We start from the raw sequence: 20,327 nt of genomic DNA, 5'->3' as shown, positions 1-20,327 counted from the left end.
TAACAGTTCTCATTTGAGTTCTTCTCTTCCTCCTTCTAGTTTGTGAGCTTGTGAGCAAGTGTTTTTAATCTCTCTGAATCTATTAATTAAAAATGAATGAGTCTGTTTCAATATATATAAAATTAAATGTATGAAATAGTCAACTTGTAGGATTGATACATTTATTAAGAAGTCAGATCATATCATTAACACATAGATAGTGGGCAATTTGATTTAATTGGAGTATATATTATATGGTTGAAAAGAACTTCACATATTTTGTTAAAGTACATATAAACAGTAGTTATAAATTCTTAAAGTTTATAACTTTAAGGTATCTCTTGTGTTTCACTTGCTTTCAACAATTTGATGTTTATGTCCTCATTTTAAATATTTAATAAATAACCAAAACTGCAGTGTTATTGATCTGGAGTGAGCCTCTTCCATGAATTGCGTTCAATTTTTTCTTGTTCATTGTTAAAAAGAATCTATATCCTCACTATATAGGAAGTATATGTTTACTATATATGAAGTATTTGTGGACTTGGATGTTTTGAGCAAGTAAAGCAAGTCTTTCTGAATGTGACAATAATGTTGCTTTCTTTCAGGAAACTCTGATAGACTGGTGTGATGAAAAGGAACTTAATTTAATATTAACAACTGGAGGAACAGGGTTTGCACCACGAGATGTCACTCCAGAGGTGAGATAGTACATGTCTTTTTCATTTTTAAGGAATAATCATGTTATTTTCCATCCTTTTTACTATTTTTTATATTATTTTTATAGTTTTGCTAGGTAAAAGAATGACTTATAAGAACACAAAAACGTGGCTACAGAAGAATTATGAAAAATGTTTCTTGAGTTTTTATTGTGGACTTAAACTAGAGATGATAGAATCTGAAGAAAACTGAACAGTTCTAAAAGTTAATCATTCATTTGCTTGGTGGTCTGCAAGTTTAGCATTACCAAAGACAATTATAAAAAAAATACTGTTAGCATGGCATCTGATCCATTTCAAAATTGGATCTTATTCATTTGTCTCAAAGTATAATAGGATAACTTTAATATAAAATTTATACCATTATTACAGTATTATTGATGAAAAAGGGTTACCTTTTTAAATGTGAACTACATTTAAATGCAGACTTTAATTTGACAAAGCAAAATTTCTAGGCTTCATGATACAAGAATTGTCTTCAACCTTTGCATAGGAAGAGAAATTAGGAAAATAGTAAAGAGTAAGCAGTGTCCACTAATATAGAAGGAAAAAAAGGTCTTTATTTTCCTTTAATGAAGCCATAAATTTCAGGTGAATATTTGAAATTATATGGAAACTTACATTACGCTTGGGATGGTGTTTGCATTACCCTTTCAGAAAAGTGTTTCCTGGCTCAGTTTCTACTAAATGTTAATTAAGTCTATGTTCAAATCAGTACACTATTGTATATACTGCCTTATTAACAGCAAGATATTTTTCTTTGCATTTATTAAATAATTACTGCCCTCCTTATGCTAATACAGTGGTTTTCAAACATTAACTAAGCATGAAAATCTACCAGATGACTTTTTAAAACGGATTTCTGGACCCCACCTCTTGAGTTTTTGATTCAGTGAAAATGTAGTAGATCCCAAGATAGATGTTGATTCATAGAGTATACTTCTAAACTTTGAGAACCACTACTCTAATATATGAAAAGCAATTTTCTAAGACAAGTGGTAAAATATTTTCTGTTTTTCTGTATAAATATTACAAATTTATTATTATAATCATGATTATAAATAAGATAGATTTGCTTTTAAAGCAATCACAAGAGTTGTACTAGGAGATTGTTAATTTCAACTGTACAAACAGGAAATTCACTTTTTCACATTTATTAACTTTCTGGATCCTAATGGGAAATGGTCCTTTGGTCAGTTTTTACATTTTGTTTATATTGTGAGACTAACTAAAAAAGTACAACTGGGCAGGAAACCATCTTCTACAGAGGTTTTTTTTTTGTGTGTGTATTCAGTTTGGTTTAGTTTGGTTTGGTTTGATTTGGTTTGGTTTGGTTTATAAGAAAGTTGACTACATATATAAAGGCATTCATTTTTGTAATTTGGGTATTCAGTTTTTGAGGTCTATGACCTTGAGTTTGTATGGTGGTTTGATATTCTCATACTACTACTCACTTTTATATTTAAAAAGTTTAAAAAATTACCACAGGTTTCATTTATAAACAAATAGCATTATTTTTAATTGTAAGGAAATAATTTATATCACAAGTATCTGGTATCCTGTGAATTTCAAGTTAATACCAAAATCCTAAGCTGAAAATCCAAATCTTTGAATTCTGGTTCTGCTACTGACTAAAAAAGATGATCACAGATAGGTTGATTTTACTCACACTAATGATAACAAACATGGAATTTTTTTCTCACACCAGCCACTTCAACTCTTCAGACAACAAATGTTCTCTGATGTATTTGAATTCAATTCTGACACTACCTACCTACCTACCTACCTACCTGGAGTTATAGTCAGACTCCATATTTTTAAAGGCTCTGTACTACAGGTTGGCTTCATTTGACAGGCTAGTCTCTAGTATTGGGTCTCCAGGTTACCCACACTTCTGTCCTACTTTATTACAATGTCTATGGGTTTTCCCTTAGTCTCCCCCTATCAGATTTTATAATTAGCTGGAATGGCTCACAAAACTATGGAAAATATTTCTGTTTCCAGTTTATTATAGGGTTACAACTGAGGAACAGTCAGTTGGAAAAGATTCATAGTGCAAGGAGGGAGAATTACTGAAGTCCCATGCCCTCTTCAGCAACAGTACCTTCTAGCACCTGGAGGTGTTCACCAATTCATGAGCTCTGTATATCTTATTGTTTAAGAGTTTTAGAAAGCTCAATCCAGCCCCACCCCCTAAGTGGGTGAAATTGAAAGGTCCAACTTTCTTATTACTTGGTATTTCATGTGATCAGCAACATCCTGAGGCTATCTACACACACACACACACATACATACATGAACATATATATGGACAAAAGCCATATTTTTGTGTTATACTATACTTCTTGTTTAACCACTCTGTGGTACCTACTTAAGTAAGTACTTAAAATCAGGAAAGTACCTACTTACCAAGGTGTCTGTGAGCATTCAATGAGAACTATTCCTGGCATTTTAAGTAAGAATTAACTTATAAGGTTTAAATATTTTTTGTTAATTGCTCTGTAACTGCCAAATTTGTTAGTTGTTTCTTTTTTTATAACTATAAAAGACAAATATAGTCATAGATTCAAAGCATGTCCATAAAATCTTTGCTATCTTGTTAGTTTATTTCTTAATTTTCATAGAGTTAAGTTTCAAAATTGATCTTTCACATTTACATATTAATCTTGAATTTCTGCTGTTCTAGTATCTGTTTATTTTTCCTTTTTTTGATGGTCATTACAATTAGTTTACAAGTAATTAGTAATTACTTGAATATCATAGAGATATTCTTATCCTTAATGCTTTGGGTAAAGTAATATTATAATTTTTTAAATATTGCACTTAAAATATACATAAATTTGTCTTCTTAACTGTGTTTGAGAAGGGTTAATTTATCTGATTGGTAATAACTTGATTCTGTTAAAGGTTCACTTCACTTTGTATTTTACATATATAAATTCATGAGGTAGGAATACATGTGATAGGAATATGTGAAAATGAATCCCACTATTGTGTATAATTATAATACACCGATTTTTAAAACTAATTAAAAATAAACAAAAGCAATAAAGAACCAACAAAATAATTCTGATTTCTCATTTTCTTTATACCCTTAAATAGGTAACAGTCTTATAATATTTATAATATAATCAAATACGAATTTAGAAATATTATTCTGGACATGAATTACCTAGTTGTCTTTAATGTGTCTGTCTTTGATAGTTGTGCCTAAAAGAAAAGAAACTGTTTTTAAATATATTTACCTGTAAACAAATATTTTCAAATAAAGTTAGAAGTTACTGACTTTTAAGTTATTGACTTATTAATTTAACAAAGTTAAAGTAATATAAAATGTCTCCCTTAATTAAATACTAATATTTTACAGTCAATAACTAGTTTGATCTATAAACACATATGACAATTGTGGATGTTTGTGTTGTTAAAGGAGAAAATGAACATGGGAAATGATAAAGTGAATGAAACAAAACAACCTCAAGGATCAGGGGCTGTAGCTCAGAGGCAGAGAGCTTACCTTAGCATTTTGAGGCACTGGGTTTGATCATTAGCACCACGTAAAAATGAAATAAATAAAATAAAGGCATGCTGTCCATCTACAACTCCAAAAATACAAAAAACAAACAAAAAAAAAACAATCCTCAAGTGTCTGTCAGTGAATATGAACTCTAAAGGAAATCAATTTTTTTTAATCAAGTTAGAATTCTTCCCACATCTAGTAAAAAGTAATAGCAAGTTTAGCAAAGTTTATCTTGTTTCCATGTTTTAGGAATAAGGTTATCAGAATTAGTTTCCCTAAATGATGGATTTGTTTTTATTTTTAGACCTTTTTTTCATAGAATATGGTTCATTCAATATATACATGCCTAAATTTCAGATGCTATCAAAACTTATGTTTGATAACATAACCACATGCCTTAACTTTTTAGTTTTATTTTAATAAGAAAATTTTATTTTCAAGAATATATTTCACTATATTTTTGAAATATAATATATATATTTTATAAGTTATTGACTTATAAAACAGTGAAAGCTAGAAAATTCATTGTCACTGATGAAGTGCTGTTAATTGTAAAATTCAGTAAAACTCATTGCTATACAGATTGTCTCTATCACTTAAAAGCAATGTGTGTCTAACAAATGTACTATCATGTGAAGAATCTTCTATTCTTAAAAAAAAATAGAAGTTTAGGACTGGGGTTGTGGCTCAGTGGTAGAGCATTTGCCTAGCATGCTTGAGGCACTACTGGGTTCAATCCCTGGCACCACATAAAAATAAAAGTATCATCTCCATCTACAATTTAAATTTTTTTTAAAAAATGGAAGTTTAGTTATAGTTTTATAAATCTTGACTAGAAAATGAAGATACATATGAAGTGTATATATAATTATTAAAAAGTGTTTTGATAATATTTATACTAAAATTGAAATATTAAATTGTTTAATATTTACATGATAAAAAATAACTTTCAACACTTAGAGTATTTGGGTATAGCAGAATTAAGGATTATATACTAATATATTATTATTATCATAAATTAAATAGCTTAATAAAAGTCTATTGTATGCTTATATCTCATCCACTCATTTATTCCTCAAGCTTTTTTTTTTTTAAGTTGTTGATGGACCATTTTTTTTTTTTAATTTATATGTGGTGCTGAGGATCAAACCCAGTGTCTCACACATGCTAAGCAAGCACTCTATCACTGAGCCCACAAACCCAGACCCTAAGCACTTTTTTTTTTAATCCTTTATCCAATGTAATGTTGGGTGCAAGAGTTTAAACATGAGTAAGATTTGGTACCTGTACTCAAAAAATTCATCTTCTAACTCAGGGATTGACCAACTGGCCATAGGCCAAATCTATCCTAACACCTTTTCTGCATGACTTGTGACCGAAGAATGAGTTTTATATTTTTGAATGACTAGAAAAAAAATTTAAAAGAGAGTCTTATTTTGTGACATGTGTATATTATTTATAATTTAATTTCAGTATTTATAAATGAAGTTTTATTATAAAACAGCTACTCTCATTTATTTATGTACTATCTATGATTATAATACATGAATTGAGCACTTGCAGCCAAGACTGTTTAACTAGAAAAACCCAAAGTATTTGCCATCTGATCCCTTGCAGAAAAATTTGCAAACCCCTGATCTATTAGATGGAAATAAGTCATCTCTACTCATTAAAAAAAAAAATCCTACTTTTATCTTTTATTTTTTAATAATCTGAAGTGATGTTAGGTTTATTCTTTTTAATTTTTTAAATTTAGATGGAACAAAGGAAGAATACTTTTTTTGCCATATTGAAGTGTATTGCTCCATTGTCTCTGTGGCCAATATAAAATAACAAAAATAAAATATCCTTTATTCTAAATAATGTATAACACACTTTGAAAGTTCAAAATTGATGAATTTGTTTCAATTATATAAAACTGCACACAAAGAAATTTATAAGCTAATGTTCTTAGCAATGCCTCCTAACAAAATTCATTGCTATAATTATTCATTATGAAGTAATCATACAGAAGAAGAAATAACAAAAATTTCAGGAAACTCTAAATTTGATATAAAGAATATTCACCTTTATTTAAATATAGAAAGTACCAATAAAAAATAAACAAAGGAATGAAAAATAAATAGATAGTTTCTTATGACTGTTCTTATGGAAGCAAAGAGTCATCTGACAAAATGGCCAATGCTGAATGGGGGGAAATACTCAAATTCTTGTACAAAGGAAGTATGAATTTCTATGGACAAGACTAGGAATTTCCAAAGACATGTTGTGTATAGCCTACTTTAGATTTCTTTAGAACAGATTCCTATCTAAGCTTTTCTACTAATATTTTCCAGTTAGGTAGTTAGGATTTTATTTTTTCATGTAAATGTAGAATTTCTAGTATGAAGAAAAGAAATGCTTTTTATCTTATAAGTACTTTTTATAATTAATTTGTTGAAATTTATGTTTTTTATAATTTTAAGTATGCATACTATATGTCAGGTATTATTTTGTTCAATCATTAATCAATATTCTTTCTTGTAATTCTTGAAAAATAAGAATGTTATGTTAAGCACCAGGAAGAAGACAAAACTAACCTGAGTTACTAACCACGTGTTATTGATGCTCAATTTGTTACTTTTGTGCAAGTGAGAATTTACATTTAAAAGTTCAGCTAAAAGTTAACATCAGACATTTTATTAGTCAGAAAAAATTCTCCTATATTGTAACAGAAGCATAGGATAAACAGTGTGCTTAGTAATTTGTTTCTAAAAGAAAATTTGATAACAAAGTAGATCATTTACATTATATGGTTATTTTTAACAGTCTAGAAAACGTTTATTATTTTAGTAGCAAAATGCCATATACTGATACTCTAGAATATTTATACTAGAAATACTCTGCATATTCTTTTATAGTTCTAGTGCTATTTTGAGTAATAAAATAACTTATGTATAGCAAAACTAAAAATAACATAATGAACTAGGATCTTGAATTAATGTTATGAATTTGAATTTAACAATTTGAATTTTACAATAGGAACTTTCTGGCAAAGCCAAATACTAGAAACCCTTATTTTTAAAATATTTTAAATCAGATTGAATAAAATACACCTCCCTCTATGATCAGATTTGATGGTTATATTTGACGTCATTTTAAGGAGCTCTTCCTATGGTATTTATGAAGTAGTTTTGGACACGATGTCTCGCCTTTTCTTAAACATACTAGGATTTAATAAGGTATAATTGAAAAATTTGAGTTAGACAGACCTGAATTTGAAAACCAGTTCTACTACTGGTTCACTGCTGTGAAATTCAAGTCACATTAACCTGTTCAAACCTTAGTTTCCTCATCTGCTAACTTAATGCCTTTCTCTCAAAGTTTTGTTTCTAATAATTAAGATACTAAAAATAGACAATAATTGTGCTATGTGTCAGAAGCTGTTTGTTTTTCTTTTTTTAACATTTACTTTTACTTTTCAGTTGTAGGTGAACACAGTATCTTTATTTCAGTTTTATGTGGTGCTAAGGATCGAATCCAGTGCCTCACATGTGCTAGGGAAGCACTCTACCACTGAGCCACAATCCCAGCCCATCAGAATCTAATTTAAGCACATTTAAACTCATTTAATTTTCAGAATAGTCATATGAATCAGGTAATATTTTTATGTTTACTTTAAAGATGGAGAAGCTGAATACAGATATGCCCAAGCTAATCCAAGCTAGTAAGTGACAATAATGCATATGAAAATATAATTCCTTTCAACTTCATAAACACTTAATAGGTGTTCATTTTTATCTTTTTTCTTCCTTGTTTCTTTAATAACACCTATGATCTCTAGATATAGTAACTTCAAATACTTCTGCTACTAACCCTTATACTCCTGGAACCCTTATACATCTGGTAAATATATTTCTTTTAAAATATTAATATATGTCTATTAAAAAAGAATTACAGGCAACATTTCCCCACTACTGCTTTAAGGCATGAAACAAAGTAACAAGAATAAAAATTTCTATAATCTATATGCTATGGAAAATATAGATTATTAAAACACTTGGATTCACTAGCACCTGATAGCCTACTTCTAAAGGTTTCAGTATGGAAAGTTAATTAGGAACATATTTATCACAACTAAATCTATTATTTTTGTTTTAGATCTATTTATTTTGTATTTTTAAATTCTTGGATGTTGCTTGATACAGCTCAGATGTGTAAAGGATAGCTTTTTGTAATAGTTCCCTTTTTATATATATATATATATATATATATATATATATATATGTTTTTGTTTTTGTTTTTAAGTTGTATTTGGACACAATACCTTATTTATTTATTTATTTATAGATAGATAGATAGATACATAGATATAGATATATAGAGATATACAGAGATATGTGGTGCTGAGGATCGAACCCAGTGCCTTACTCATGCTAGTCAAGCACTTTACTGTTGAGCTACAACCCTAGCCCCAATTGTTCTCTTTTATAACTAAATTTTTAAAATTAATACATAACACAAAAAATACAGCACATTTATGGGGTACTATGTGACATCTTAATACCTGAATGCATTTTATAATTTTAAATCAGGTTAAAAGGTAATATCCTTCTTTATGTATTGGGTTTATAATTTTTTAAAATGTTTTTCCTTTTTTTTTTTTTTTAGTTGTAGGAGGACACAGTGCCTTCCAACCTAGTACCTCACACGTGCTAGGCAAGCACTCTACCACTGAGCCACAACCCCAGCCCCTGTTTTTGCATTACCTATTACAAAGCAATGTATGTTTCAGAGCACAAGCATACTTACAGCCTTCCAATTTTTTAAGAACATCATCCATTGTCTTTGTTCAATTTCACAAATATTTATGAAGTGCCTTGTCCTTTATTGAGCATAATGCTAAAGTACTCCTACAGTGGTCAAATAACAAATCAAGAAAATTTAAACCTAATAATGAAATGGTCAGTCAATTCAGGCCAAAAGATTAAAAGAGAACTGAGTATCTGTGAAATTTTTATGATAGTAGAATTTAAATTAAAATTTGAAAGAGAAAAATAGGATTCTGGTTAGGAAAGAAGACATCACTGAAGAGAGTAAGGAACAAGGGAAAATATATGCGCAAGATACATATGAATATAAATGTAAAGTGTTCCTGGGTAGACAGAAAATTCCCCTTTATATAGAAGGATGGATTAACTGGACTTATATTATTTTATTATTTTCTTATAACAGAATGGTACCATATATAGAGATGAGAAACAGTAATTGTCATTATTCAAAGATCTTGGAAACCACAACTGCTAAGTCCACTATCAGGCAATATAGTCACTAAAATCATGTCATCAAGCCTCACTTAAAATATATCCTTTTTTACATCTAGCATTTTTTCCCCAACAAAATTAATTTCAATCTTATTGAAGATTGTTTTTATGTCCTGGATTTACTCCATCCCCAGCATATGGGAAAAAGAGAGAGAGAGAGAGAGAGAGTCCTGGTTTAATCTGCAAATCTATTAACTGTCCACACTATTATTTGGGTGCATATTTTAAACTTCTGTAACACACCAACCCCGATTTTGTTGTCTGGGAATCTTTTTGCCAATATTTTCTCAGAAGCAAAACAATCAAGAAATATTTTATCATAGATTTTGTCAGTGCTGTATATAGTTAGTGTATAGTTAGCATTTTATAAAAATTACAAACTTTATAATAATAGAGAAAAAAATCACAATATCTTATAGTTTGAAGAAACTAAATACCATCATATTTAAAGCTCTAGCAGGCCCGTTTTTTTTGTTTGTTTGTTTGTTTGTTTTTTATATCATTCCCAGCCTTTATCTGAACATCTCATTTACCATTTCTTCCATCTGAAAGTTCATTGCTCAGAAAATTCCAATTGTTTCAAAGTTCAAACACTTCAAACTGAAATCTGTAACCTTATGATTTTTACTACTTGCTTATTCTACACTTGGCAGTACACAAAAGCTCAAATTTCTCTTTTCAATGAAAGTATTTGAAGTAAAATATTACATTTTCCCTTTAAGTTCACTTACTTTTATATTGCTTTTACATTCATTTTTTTTCCTACCAGCCACAAACTTTCCAATTTCTATACCCTCTACTTTATTTATCCATTTTAAAAAAAACACCTCAATCATATAATGGATCTGGGGGTAAATTACAAGCATGAAATGATATCATTTAAATAAATAATTAGTGACAATAAGTGACCTTGGATTTAAAACTATAGATTTGAAAGGGCCCTATTCCACATAGCAACACTAAGGGGAAATGTACATTACTCCTTTGGGTCACAATTTTGGAATTTTGAGAATGAAGCAAAACCAAAAATTTCATACATGAAAAACCCACACATAATAAAATCATGTCTTCAGTTTTCTTTAAATATATCTTAATTGCATGCCTACTCTATACCACAATATGTTCTTAGCTTTTATGGTGCCATTATAGGGAAGAAAGATCATACCTTAAGTAAACATACAAATTAATTAAATACAAATGATGGCAAATTCTGTTTATAATTGAAGTTCTAACTAGAAAAATAGTGTTCTCTAAAGATTTATTAATCAATGTAACACTGATTAAAAGCACAAGGTATTTGGATTTGAATTTCATGTCCAACTTATCACAACTTAAGTTTCTATATCTATGTTTTCTTATGTCAAATGAAGAAGAATATGTACCTCATAGAATAGTTATGTGAGTTAATATAATTAAGGCATTATATTTTGGTTACATTATATTTGTAACCAAAACAAATAACTGAAAGTGGGTTACTTATAAAGAAAAGAAATTTATTTAGTTCACAGATTAAAAGATGAAAGGTCAGGATCAAGTGGCCTACTGGTTCAGTCTCTTCTGAGGAACTAATGACATCATCATGGTGGGAGCAAGTGAGGAGAGGTGACATTGTCAGATAGGAAACCAGAGAAGAATTTGGCCATCGACCTCAGTCTTTTATAACAACAAACTCTTGGGAGGACTCGGGTCACTTTGAGGACAGCTCTCCTAATAAATTCCTCTAAGGACTTCCCTCTAGGTCCCACTTCTTAAAACTTTCACACCATTTCCCACTAAGGACCACGCCTCAAACACATGAACCCTTGGGATAATAACCCACATCTAATCTATAGCCACTCTAAAAACCATATATGCTGTATAACTATTTGGGAATTTTTTGATTATCTAAAATAATCATTAATTATTACTTCCTCCATTGGATATTTGTCTTCCATTCTTTTTATTTTTATTTTTATTTTTTTTAGTTGTTGATGGAACTCAATTTTATTCATTTATTTATATGTGGTGCTCAGAAACAAAACAGTGCTTCACCCATGCAAGGCAAGTGCTCTACCAGTGAGCCATGACCCCAGCCTTATCTTTCATTATCTGTAATAGAAAAAAAAGAGCATTACTGGATAATTATTGGAAAAAATATGAAAAAATTTTTCCTATGGAGGAAAAAAATAAGCAGAATAGTAACTAAAGACAGTAGTATAATAGAGGAAAAAAAGAAGTATCAGAAAGGACATTCTGAATGCTTATTTTACCTTAAATTTATCAATGATAGATGCTTAAAGTCAGCATTTCAGCTCAGCCTTCCAAGCCCACTATTATAAAATGAATGGAGGCTGGCATAACAGAATATTTTGGTTTTACAAAATACATGCTAACGCTTTGACAATAAAAATAATTAAATATTTTGCAAATATAAATGCTAAAAGTATTTCAATTTCAAACAGTAAAAAAAATACTATACAATTCCTTTTAAATATCTATTTTATGTTTTGTCAAGAACAAACTATTAAACAAAATGAATTTTTTAAAAAGTGCTAAAGGCAGATTTATCTAGAAAGTCACAGGAATGAAGATTTTAATATATCCTTTCTTCATTACTTTCTAAAAGCAAGAATGTAAATTTATCTCTATGTATTAGATATCCATCTATAAAATGGCCATGTTACTTTTTTACACAAAATGTAATTAGGTGACAACAAATGGGTTTATATCTGTCAATTACTATGAACTTCTCAGAATATCACTGTATTAGAAAGGCAGAATATTTGTAATTTTATGTTAATGCCTACCATAGGAGGAAATCGGTAACAAGTCAAAAAGTGGATACAAATTACTAAATAAATTATTTGGAATTATTCTAATAATTTTATCAATATTATTTGCTTATATTGGAACTTGGGGAAAGCATGAATATTATTAGAGTAGAGAAGAAATGTCCAGTGAAGGGAATAACCATTTCAAATAATCATTAATGACTCACTGATGACAATTTTCAGAAAGGATCCAAATTCTTTCACAAGATGCTCAGAAAAACATCAGTAAACATCTTGGAGTTTGAAGATAACCTGTTATTTGCTTCACTGAGAGAGGGGAAACAAAGATCAAAACAAAAAATACAGAAGAAGCAGTTGATCATGCTGAGAGTACTAATTGATACTTTAAAAAGGCAAAAAATTATATTCCTCTGCATAGAATGAAGATAGCATTATAGTGATAGATGTCACTGGAATAGTTATCTTCCCTTAGCTTCTTCACCCCTTCCCATAAGTTTGTTTGCAGCAAATAATATAATTGTTCCTCACATGCAATAATCCTCAGGATGAGATTTTATGAAAGGATATGGTAGGTCAGTTTTTATTAGGATGTGATTTTGAGTAGTTTTACAAATTTTTAAAATGTTTTTCTAGGGCTGGGATTGTGGCTAAGAGGTAGAGCGCTCGCTTAGCACTGGCGGGATCTGGGTTCGATCCTCAGCACCACATTTTAAAAAAAAAGCATTGTGTTGTGTCCATCTACACCTAAAAAAAATAAATATTAAAAAAAAAGAGTTTAAAAAAATGCTTTTCTACAAAATGTATTGGAACCAGTGAGAATATAATTGTTAGTTTTAAATTTTGCATAAATGAAGTGGAGTCCTATTATAATGTATCTCTTTCTTACTATGATTCAGGACTACCTAATGCAGCCCTATTATAATAAGGTCACTTTAATAATAACTCCATTGATGAGGTTCAAAATTAAGTCACATCATTCAGAGTTCCCACTGTTCTTAAACATTTTATATAGAAGTTTGGATATTTATATGATACTTTGATATGAGTTCTGTTTGTAAGCCCTATGTACTTTCTTTTACATTCCCTCCCCTTTTTTGCCATTTTCAAGACTTACCCTTACTATATATTCTGTCTTCTAAACTGGTACCAGTCTGTGGACAGATACATGGATGAGTATTACCAGCAGAAATAAATAATATTTAGAGGGATGCTTTTACATAATATTGAAAGCAAATCCTAGTATATAGGCACTTTCAGAATTATATTATGGACAACAGTGGCAACAGCATTATTAATAAGCTATAGTCTATAAAATACCTTCGGACAGGGGTTAGTAACATTATTTAAGAATCTGATGGTAAATATTTGAGTCTTTATGGTTCATCTGGCCTGTCACAACTATCCAACTCTGCCAGACCTATAGCACAAAAGCAGTCATAGATGATATAAATGAATAAGCCTGGGTTTTCTTCAATAAAATTTTGCTATGGGCACTGAAATTGTATTTCACATAATTTTACATGGCATGAAATTATATTCTTTTGATTTTCTTGAATGATTTATAAATGTAAAGATCATTCTCAGTTTGTGGGCTATACCAAAAACACAGGCACTAGGCAGAATTTGGTCCATGGGCTACAGTTTGCCAACTTCTGTTTTAGAATATTCCTATCCAACTGTGCACTATCTGCTCTGTTATTCCAAAATCTCATGATAATGTGAGCTTTCAGAAAAATGTGCCCAAATTTTGAGGTTAAGAAATGAGAAACCCCACAAGAAATTAATATTCCCGACACTCAAATATGTAACAGCTATATTTATGTATATATGACAGGCACTGTTCAAGGTATCAGGGACATAACAATGAACAAAGAAGTTAAAAAGTCCCTACCTATAGAGGGAAGGGGAGGGAGGGGAGGGGTATGGGGGAAGGAAGGATAATGGAATGCATTAGACATTATTATCCTATATACATATATGACTACAGAGTGGTGTAGTGATGTATATGATGTATGATTCTACATCATATACAACCAAAGGAATAAGAAGTTATACTCCATTTATTTATAATATGTCAAAATGCATTCTACTGTCATGTATAACTAATTAGAATTTAAAAAGTCCCTACCTTTATGGAATTTACATTTTAATGAGGGAACACGAACATAAGAATACAGAAAAAAATGCATAGTATTGGAGATGATCATTTTAGTGGATAAAAATAAACCAGGGAAGGAGTTTAGACAGTCTAGGCAGGAATGAGCATTATAATTTAAAATAGTCCATTCTTCAAGGAATTTGCATTTGAGCAAAGACATAAAGGAGGAAAGAGAGGAATCTGTGATCACAGAAAACTTTCATATTATGTTTCTTGTAATGGAGCATGGCATGACCTTACATTTTAGTAGGGAAACCAGTTTGGGAGCTATTAAAATAATCCAGAGGAAAAATGATAGTGACTCAGACAAAAGAAGTAGATTATTGGTAAATTTGAAGGTAGAAGTAACAGATGGAATAAGAGAAAGAATGAAACCAGGTAAAAGATATAGTATTTGACCTGAACAATTGAAGGGATAGAGTTACCATTTACTGAAACAGACAAGAGTGTGTAAAGAGTAGGTTTGAGGAAAATCAGGAGTTTTGCTTGGTCATGGCAACTGAGTACCTTTAGATATCTCAGTGGAGATGTTGGATTACAGTCAGTTATGTACATCTGGAGTTTAGAGGAAATGTCTGGGCTAGAAGTTTTATTTTTTTATAGTCATCAACATATAAATTGAATTAAAATTCATGACAACTGATGAGACTACCAAAGTATTTACTGGTATTACTATGTATAATTGTTATTACTACCCCTGATTCTTTTCTTATCTACTTTAAAAGAGGTACGTAGTTTCTAGTAATTGTCCCCTCTGCTCACTCACAAAAAGCGGGAAGAATCCCACTGATCAGAAACCTGACCTGCACAGAAAGTACCATTAGTTGGCATTCCTCAGATTTTTGCCATGATGTAAACAGGGGAGTGAATTTTCCCAAATACCTCCTTGCTGGAAAGTGTTTGCACTGGAGGTAAGTGTGAAAGGGGCGGTTGTGGGAAATAATGGGGTGAGGGCTTCCTAAACCTTTCTCAGACCTCAGAAGTGGTTGATTCTGAGGAAAGGAAAAGGTTCAGGCTGGTTCTTATTTCCCTGAACCAGTTTATACAGCCCTAAATTTGACCTGCTTTCCTTAAACTGGGAATCAGAAATCCCTTTTCTCTTCTGTTTTTCTGCTGCAGAAATTCCCAACATTCCCATTTTGTGGGCTCCAGAAAGGGGTAAGCGAAGACTTCAATCCCAGCCAATCATTTCCAGATTAATAATTTTTAGTGTTTTGGTTTCTTTTATCATCATTAAAAAAATAATGCTTGGACACATTTTTCCCATCCGTTTAATTTCCTTGTGGATTGTTATGTATCTATGTTCTAGGGTTATTCTATATCCCTGGGCAATAGAGTTCAGATCCATCTGCTATTTCCATTTGTGTGCTGTTCTCTTGTGGATTCTCATATGCAGTTTATAGATTACTGTTTCCTAAATGGAATACACCCAATTCAGAGACTGTTTCACTCTTAATCTCAACTTTTCCTGACCAGTGTTTTGTTCCCCTGCTGACAGCTTGTCTCTGCCCTACCCAAATGCTTCTGATGATCTACCATTGCTTCTCTACTGTTCTGTCTTCCTGCTTGATTGCCTTTGGATTTTGTCCCCTTTTTGCCTCCACTTCACTCATCTGCTGAACAATTTGCATTCTCTACTCACTGATTCTTTGTCTATCAGCAAAAGCCAGGGTGCTGCCATATCCATCTGCTATTTTAGCATTTTAGATTGCCCAGCATTGTCTATCTGCTCTCCTACTATCCTCCTATACTGTGGCCTACCAAATGCTCTGCCATCTGCCTGCCTGATCTTGCCCTGTCAAATCTATGCCTGTAATATTGTAAGTAGGTGCAGATTGTTTAGCACTTTGCTGTCTATTTCCACTTGCCTTGTGCCACTGAGTTGGACTGCTGACTGAGTTTGTTTGACAATGGCCTTCTTTGTCTATTTGCTGCCCATGGCTGCCACATTAATTTACTTAAGACATTGCATTCATCTCCTGTGAACTTGGCAACTTGCTGATTGGCTCATATTGCCTCCTTTATAATTCCCTGCATCTAGTAAATCACTGGCATTGTTCCTTTGTTGTCTTGTCACTTTAATCAGATTTTACCTCCAAGAAAAATTCTGCCTACATATTGTCCAGATATATCTTTGAAATAGGAAAATGCTTTGCTATTTAATACCCCAGTCCAGTTAACTCCTAAACTGACTTTTTAAATTCAGTACCACCTGTCCTTTCTGCTTTTTTTTTCAAACACAACTTCACACTCTTCTCTTTATTTAGTAACTTTTTTTTGGTCTAAATCATTTATCACCCTTGCTTCAGTTATCTTTTTGCATCACATGTTATGTTAATTTATTCCTTAAGTATGGGATCTTTCACTTATTTTCCATATTCTAAATTTATTTCTTAATTTGTTTTTCCCAACTTTTCAGGGATTCATGAGAACAGATTACTCTGATAATTTTTATTCTTTTTAGTACAATCATGAGAATTTTTTGAAACTTTACTTACAAGTATCGTCTCTAAAAATAATATATGTAATTATCTTTTGCTTCTTTGTAGTTCAGATTAAAGTCGCTTTCAGTTCTGATCCATTTTTTTTTCCTTTGAGAATATCATTTCTTAGCCTCCCCATAGCTTACATAATATTGTTTTTTGGAGATCCTTTTGATGTATTTATCTTGCGCTCCTTTTAAACTGTCTTTTTGTGTGTGGGGGTAGACTTTTGAAATTGATATTTTCTCATTATTTACATAATACTTAGCATCTAAAGATAAGTTGCAATATAAAATTTTCTGGACTGTAAAGCTTGTAGTCTTACAAATAAATGAAAGGCAGAGAATTTGGGGGAATTAAATTTGCAAGAGTCTGAGATATAAAGTGAGGTGTGTATATGTGCATGCACATAATGTGTATATAAATTTGAGATGTTCTATGTGTATATCCACAACATTGTTGTGCTTAAAAATGTGAAAAATGCCGAGTAACCATATTAAATTTTATTTTGTTTTTATAAAAACAAATAGGAAAAGGAAAAAAGTCTAATAAGAGAATGATAAATTTAGGGAATATGGAAAGCAAGTATAGACAAGATTTTTTAAATAATTTTACTTTAATGGAGATAAAAGCCACTTTATATAAGTCAAGAGATTCATTGACTAGCTTTAAAAAATCATTTTGTTAATATTTGTTATATAAAGAATATATGACAAAAGTATTTTAAGTGTACAATTCAGTGGTATTAGTACATTCAGTGGCATTAGTATACTTTGTACAGGCATCACCACTGCTTTCAGAACTTTTTCATCATCCCCAACTGAAATTCCATATGCATTAAACAAAAACTCCCATTTACTTTCTTCCCCAACTCCTGGTAAACCCTAATTTACTTTCTCAGTGAATTTGCCTATTCTAGGTACTTCATATAAATGGAAACGTAATTTTTCTCCTTCCGTATCTTTTCAAGGTTCCTTCCTATTCAAACATGTATCAGAATTTAATTCCTTTTAAAGACTGACTAACATTGCATTGATGTATATATTACAGTTTGTTTATCAATTCATCTGTTGGGGACACAGATTGTTTCCACCTTCTGGCTGTTATCAATAATGCTGCTATGAATATTTGGTGTGCAAGTATGATTTTCTTTCAGTTCTTTTGATTATGTGAGTAGGAGTGGATTTGGTAGCTTTTAATACTTTTGTCTGCTTTGGAGTAAATTAAAATTAATTAGCAGAGAGATCAAGAAAACTACATAATTAACATGAAGCATGGATAAGTCCAAGATACTATGTTAGGAACGGAAGAAATTATATACTTTTAGGAAGACTAAAAGGGCCAAATGGTACGATTTTGAAGATCCTATATTTTAAGAATAAAAGGAAAAATTAAATTAAATTAACACAGATCTTAGATGCTGGAAAGTTAGCATAAATTATTCTGATAAAGGTTAAGTTTGTTGGCTCTTTCTTATGCCAACTTTAGAATAGAATGATACCGTGTCTTGGAAGTAGAATAATGTGGATTTTTATAGAGAAGATGTACACATTTGAAATGCAGCATTTTAAATGACTGAGATGAGGAAACCTAGCTGTTTAGAAGAACCATCAGTGGGAATAGGAATTCATTTTTAATTCAATGGTCCTTCATCCTATATACCCACCAATTAATATAGAGACTTTTCTTACCAAAAAAAAAAAAAAAAAAAATCATAGGCCATACTCCCAGAATACTGATCCAATAAGTTGGGGATATGATGTAAAGTGGGAGGGTTGGGGGAGAACAGATACACAATGTGAGTTAAATTGAACTCTATATAATATTTTTGTATACCTTACAGGAATTAAAAAAGTTACAAAGAATTGGCCTTTGTCTTCAAGAAGCTTAAAAGTGGAGTGATTAAAAGAGTAATGGATATATGTTTTCGCTCATTAATTCAACAATTTTGTTAAGATTTTTATATACTTCATTTACCCTTTCTCAATTGAGGTTCCTCATCTAAACATAAAACTGAATAACATCTTTTCAGTTCTCCCATGTGTGATACATAAACTAGTATCATTCTATATGCATGGGAGAGAAGTTAATTCAGTACATACAATAATTGTTTCATAACTTGGTAAGAAACACTGCTCTGTATGTATTATGCCAATTGTATGTGACCCAGTTATAAGACCTTGCTCTCAAGGAGCTTACATTCCAGGACAGGAAAAATGATATTTAAGAAAAAATTCATTTCTAGTGCCATCCACAAAATTTTGTTCTTTTCTTCTAATTCTTTGAGGTAAATGTTCAGAGTGGCTGCATATAAGGAAATTGTTTATCTCTTCAATATCACATTGAAGAATAAGAATGTCTTCTTATTAAAATTTCATCAAGTGGTGCCTGCCTGTAATCCCATCATTCAGGAGGCTGAGGCAGTAGGATTACAAGTTCAAAGCCAGCCTCAGCAACTTAGTAAAGCCCTAAGCAACTTAGTAAGACCCTGTCTCAAAATAAAATATAAAAAAGGGCTCGGGGTGTGGCTCAGTGGTTGAGTGCCCTTGGGTTCAGTCCCTGGTACCACAAAAAAAAAAAAAAAAAAAAAAAAAAACCTTCATCACAGCTTGTAGATAATGACAATAATTTAAATGCCAGTAGAAGTCTTTGATTTTATTGTCTAGTGCCTTTAGTGACAGATTAGAGATTTCATTGGTAGTTTTTAATAAACATAATTAGCTAAAACCAGACATGTTAATTGTACAGTAAAAGAGTAGATAAAGATTAGAGATAAATGGATAACTAGAATGCATGAGCTTCTTCTTAAATATAAATGCAAACACAGTGAGGAATTTTTTTGCCCTAAGTTGCATCGGCTCTTGTACCAGTCAATAATGACAGTGTTCAGGGATTTAATTTATCCTATTAATTGATACTTGCTCAAATTCCTGGTGTCAGAAGGTTCAGAAATATGTATTGGTTTTTATTATATACTTGATGAACTAATCACCTTAATTTGGAATTTATTTGTTCTCTCTGTGTCGATATGGGCTCAAACTTGACGTCTGTCTGTTTTTGTTCCTATTCCTGACTACGTCAGGCTGATTCCTTTAAAGCTGCATTTATGATAAACTTTAATAAGCTGTTTTTCTTCCCTCTTCTGACTGTCCTAGTAAAGTTGTTGATTTTAATGACACAGCTTTGGGAAGATCAAAGTTCTCATGTCAAGAGAAAAACACTAAAATAGAAATTACATCCAGATTTAGTTTGTTTTCTTAACAATAATGAAAAACTTCAAAAGATTGTTCTTCACTTGTGTTCATTCTGGAAAGCACTCTAAAGTTAAAAAAAAAACAACCCTTATGCAGATATTTTAAAGACCTAGGATAAAGGAAAACATAAGTAATATTATTTT

At 31.0% G+C, this 20,327-nt stretch overlaps 1 protein-coding gene across 17 annotated transcripts in view; it reads left to right on the top strand.

The window, feature by feature from the left end:
• The window catches only part of Gphn (gephyrin), a 602,369-nt gene that overhangs the window by 277,149 nt on the left and 304,893 nt on the right, over positions 1 to 20,327 (top strand). For 10 of the 17 annotated variants that reach the window (XM_058584564.1, XM_058584570.1, XM_058584560.1 and 7 more), the window contains exons 4-5: positions 588 to 680; positions 15,567 to 15,605. In XM_058584564.1, the coding sequence (XP_058440547.1) occupies positions 588 to 680; positions 15,567 to 15,605 (132 nt within the window). The remainder of the gene's footprint in view (positions 1 to 587; positions 681 to 15,566; positions 15,606 to 20,327) is intronic. The other 7 variants (XM_058584567.1, XM_058584575.1, XM_058584569.1 and 4 more) reach the window with 1 other exon arrangement.

The sequence above is a fragment of the Marmota monax genome, unplaced genomic scaffold, assembly GCF_021218885.2.
Source record: "Marmota monax isolate L192 unplaced genomic scaffold, Marmota_monax_Labrador192_F-V1.1 WCK01_AAM20220418_F8-fsc00001, whole genome shotgun sequence".
In the NCBI taxonomy this organism is placed as follows: domain Eukaryota; kingdom Metazoa; phylum Chordata; class Mammalia; order Rodentia; family Sciuridae; genus Marmota; species Marmota monax.
This window is presented reverse-complemented; position numbering and strand designations above follow the sequence as displayed.